Source organism: Tupaia chinensis, unplaced genomic scaffold, assembly GCF_000334495.1.
Source record: "Tupaia chinensis unplaced genomic scaffold, TupChi_1.0 Scaffold143827_1, whole genome shotgun sequence".
In the NCBI taxonomy this organism is placed as follows: Eukaryota; Metazoa; Chordata; class Mammalia; order Scandentia; family Tupaiidae; genus Tupaia; species Tupaia belangeri.
In genome coordinates, this window is record NW_006203677.1 from 49,224 (window position 1) to 53,195 (window position 3,972).

The 3,972-nt window shown below is 43.0% G+C and overlaps 1 protein-coding gene across 1 annotated transcript; it reads right to left on the reverse strand.

The window, feature by feature from the left end:
* Nucleotides 1–3,153: 3,153 nt before the first annotated feature.
* On the reverse strand, nucleotides 3,154–3,970 carry LOC102478417 (transcription elongation factor A protein-like 3; the record flags this gene model as incomplete). Its single annotated transcript, XM_006165221.1, has 1 exon — nucleotides 3,154–3,970. A coding segment is annotated over one exon (573 nt), but the record flags the coding sequence as incomplete, so codon positions are not given.
* Nucleotides 3,971–3,972: the final 2 nt, after the last annotated feature.

The window sequence follows — 3,972 nt, forward strand, 5'->3', positions numbered from 1 at the left end:
ATGATTCCATTCATGGCACTAACAGAAACATTATTCATGCTTCTGTTTGTGAAGCTGTGCTCCTGTGGCATATACAGAATATTCCACTGGGTCCTTTTATAGCACAAATTCCACAGTCCTTTAGTTTCATTTTGCAGTATTTGTCTTCCTAGGTTGAGAAGGTCCGCCCTGTACAGCCCAGGAGCTCTCCTTGGTGCTGCTAAGTATTTATTCCTTAATAATGGCAACTTTGACTATAAACTTAGCAAATCCTGTTTACCTTTAAAGAACATGAGTCTCTCATTCTTTTGGAGTTGAAATTGTAAGTAAACCCTGCTAAATAATTTAAATTATTTATCCAATGTAAGCTCATGTACACAGAAGAACTTGTCTTTTCTGACTCACTCATTATTGTTTACACTTTTATTAAGTACTTCCTATGTGTCAGATACTTGTGCTTGGCACTAGGTATACAAGTAAAACTGGATAGGTTATGCTTTAGGATGCAGATCCCAGTGCAGGCTTTTCCTTTTCTTTTCTTTTTTTTTTTTTTTTTTTTTTTTTTTTTTTTTTTTTTTTTTTTTTTTTTTGTACCACAGCCAGAAATACATTTACATCACAACTCATGGTGCCCACGCGTTCATAGATACATAATTGAAACACAAATTTCACAAAATATTCACTCTACTCAATGTGTAACTTGATATTTTTTATTTGGCTCTGTTCTATCCTATTCCATTAAAAAAACCCTGAAAGTCTTGACACATTAAATTGACTTCAAGATCTACATTGCAGGGAACCAGCAGTTAGCGTAATGGCTATGTCTCTGGACTCCCACGTAGTTGACCGCAGTTCGCGTCCCGGACCCGGTGGCTTAAAACTCATGCCAGGCATGTGTGCGTGCGTGCCCAAGATCCTGAGAGGAGAATGGAGGAGCATGGATTGTGGCGTGACTCTCCCCCCTGGGAGGTGATTTCTCGCTTTCTGTCTCTATGTCTCTCTCTGTCAGTCTGGTGAGTGCACGCGCCCTATAGCAAAAATCTCTCCAAAAAAAGAAAAAAAGAAAAGATCTACATTGCATGGGAAAAGGGCAGCTACAGTTTGATAAACATGGGTCTACTTAGTAATCTGTAAAGTGTATCTTACTTAGTATCTTTATATACATATATGTACACACACACACATATCTTTTATCTTCACATATTTTATGTAAAGTGGGGTGGGGAGCCTGACAAGTCTCCGTCTAAGCTAGTGCATATCAAACTTTGATATGTATAGAAATTGCCTTAGGAGGGCCCAGCAGATGGCATAATGGTTACATAGATGGACTTCCACATAGTTGACCATGGTTTGAGTCCCAGACCCAGTAGCTTATAACTCACACCGGGCATGTTTCCATGCATGCTCAAAATCCCGAGAGGAGAATGGAGGAGAAGGGATTGTGGGGTGGCTATCACCCCCGGGAGGGTGATTTCTCACTGTCTCTGTCACTCTGGTGAACACATATTGTCTTGGGATCATGTTAAAATGAAAATTCTAGGGGCCAGCAGATGGTGTGGTGGCTACATCGTTGGACTCCCACATGGCTCATCCCCAGTTAGAGTCCTGGACCCAGTGGCTTAAAACTCATGCCAGGTGCATATGTATTCATGCCCAAAATCCTGAAAGGAGAGTGACAGAGAAGAGATTGTGATGTGGTTATCCTCCCTGGGGGGTGATTTCTCACTTTCTATCTCTCCAGTGACCACATGTGCCCCATAGCAAAAATTCCCCTCAAAAATATTTTTTAGTAAGTCTGACATAGGGCCTGAGATTCTGCATTTCTAATGAGATTTCAACTGATGACGAAGTAATTGGTCCACGGACCATATGGTCACTACTGAGCATTTAAAACTCAAGTATATTGATGAGTCTGCTGGACTGCTAAGGTGAGACCTTACGAGAATTTCCTAGGAGTAATCTTAATCTAGGAAAGATAGTCTACAGACAAGATATTGACCTATGAGAACAGCAGTCTCTATCATACAAATAGTATTCCTGGCTTAGCCTACAATATCTGTATTTGGTGACAATATTTATGTATGCAGAAACAGACACAAACATACACACAGACCAACAGAATACACATAATAATTTTGCTAGAAAGAATCTAAAATATTAGAGGCTCAAGCAGCACTAAGGTGATACCATGGGTAACTATTGAGTATAGCCAACTGGAAAGGGTTTTATCCACTTCTGTTAACATTGGCTCACCAATGACACCAGTGAAATTGAAAGGCTTTGGTATCTTAAAGACTCCACCAGTAAAGGGTGAAAGACTCGGGAGAAAGAGCACAGAGTCCAGAAAATTTGGCAGTACCTAGGAGAAAGTAGCACCCACCTCTCAGCTACTTGAATTTCTTTCTGGGCACAGATAAGACTTCTCTTAGCCCTTCCCCAAGTGTATGATTCCACTCATGTTCCTGTTACCAAATGGGAGTGGTATAGGAGCCATTCCTCTCCCAGTTGCCTGGTACAGGTCAGGTCACAGTACAGCACACATACTCAGTACCCCATCTGATCCCCTGTGCGGTCCTGTGAGGTAACTATTATTTTCATTTCACAGATGAAAAGACTGACCCTTATAGCCATGGATCTATCAGAACTGCCAGGTTGATTCCTCTACCTAGGAATCTCAGAGGTAATATGAATTTTACCTATCATCTCTGTTATAACAATAGGAATTTCAAGTGGCTTCATTGTCCCCATAAGCTCACTGAACATTTCTAAGCTTATTATGCATTTCTCTCTGTTTTTATTTATTTATTTTATTATGACAAACATAATTAATATATTTTGGGGGAAAAAGTGGAAATGAATGAGCAAAGAGAAGAAAAAGAACCACACAATGAGAGCCATAGAACACCTCTAAATAGATTGAATAGAAGACACCGAAGGGCCAGTCATGACTACTGACCTGGTTCCACATACCTGGGTAAGACATGGAGCTAGGCACACCAGCAGAGAAAGGACAGAGGTACCTAACTATCAGGTGGTTAGACTCATGTTTGTACTGGTGTTTGGCCATGATTTGAGAATAACCATTGCCTACTTCTCAGAGTATATGCTTTTAGTTTTTTCTCTGCTCAAATGCACCATGCAAACATTTATATCTTTATAAAAATGGGCTGATACTGTATGTGCAGTTCTGCCAACTTTTATTATTTTACAATGTACATCTCTTCCATGCACATGGGTGAAAATCCCCTACTAAAAGACAGAGCGCTGCGGTTGGATCAAAAGGCTGCTGGTAACGAGAGTGACACCTAAAGCAACGTTTCAGCTTAAGGTTAAAGCACAGGACCTGGCCAGTATCTACCAGGGAAAGCAGGGCTGGCAATATTCCCATCAGAGAAGTCAGAGTCAAAAGCCAAAGGCCTTAGAGGTATGGGATATCGTGTAAGCCCCTTTGGCCTCTACCTCCACCCCTCACTCCCCTGACACCCCGCTGCCCCCTGGGGGTGAATGGGTCCTGCACATCTCTTTGCATCCAATGGAAACCACCCATTTTCTGTTTTTTCCTCAGCTCTTCCTGAGCCCTGGACACATCTCCGCATTCTCTCATCACCTCCTCACTGCTCAAATGCCTCTCCTGTAAGTCCTCCTCTGAGTCCTTGGGGGAATCATCCGTCCCCCTGTCAGTCTTCCTTTTGGCTTTCCGGGGAACATAATCTTCAGCTGGGCGCTTTTCGGCAGCCCGTGGCTCGCTCTCAGGCCTGGCCTGGGAGTCGGGCTTGCCCTCACCATGGGCCTTGCGCCCCTCCTCAGACTGGCCCTGCCTCCCTGGCCTTCCCTCCTCTCCTGGTTGACCCTGGTCGTCTGGCTCTCCTTCCTCCTCTGGCTTTCCCTCTGCATCAGGCTCTTCTTCCTTGTCTGACTTTTCTTCATCTTCAGGCTCTATTTCACCTTCTGGTTTTCCCTTGTTTTCCCCCTTTCCTTCATTTATATCGCAGG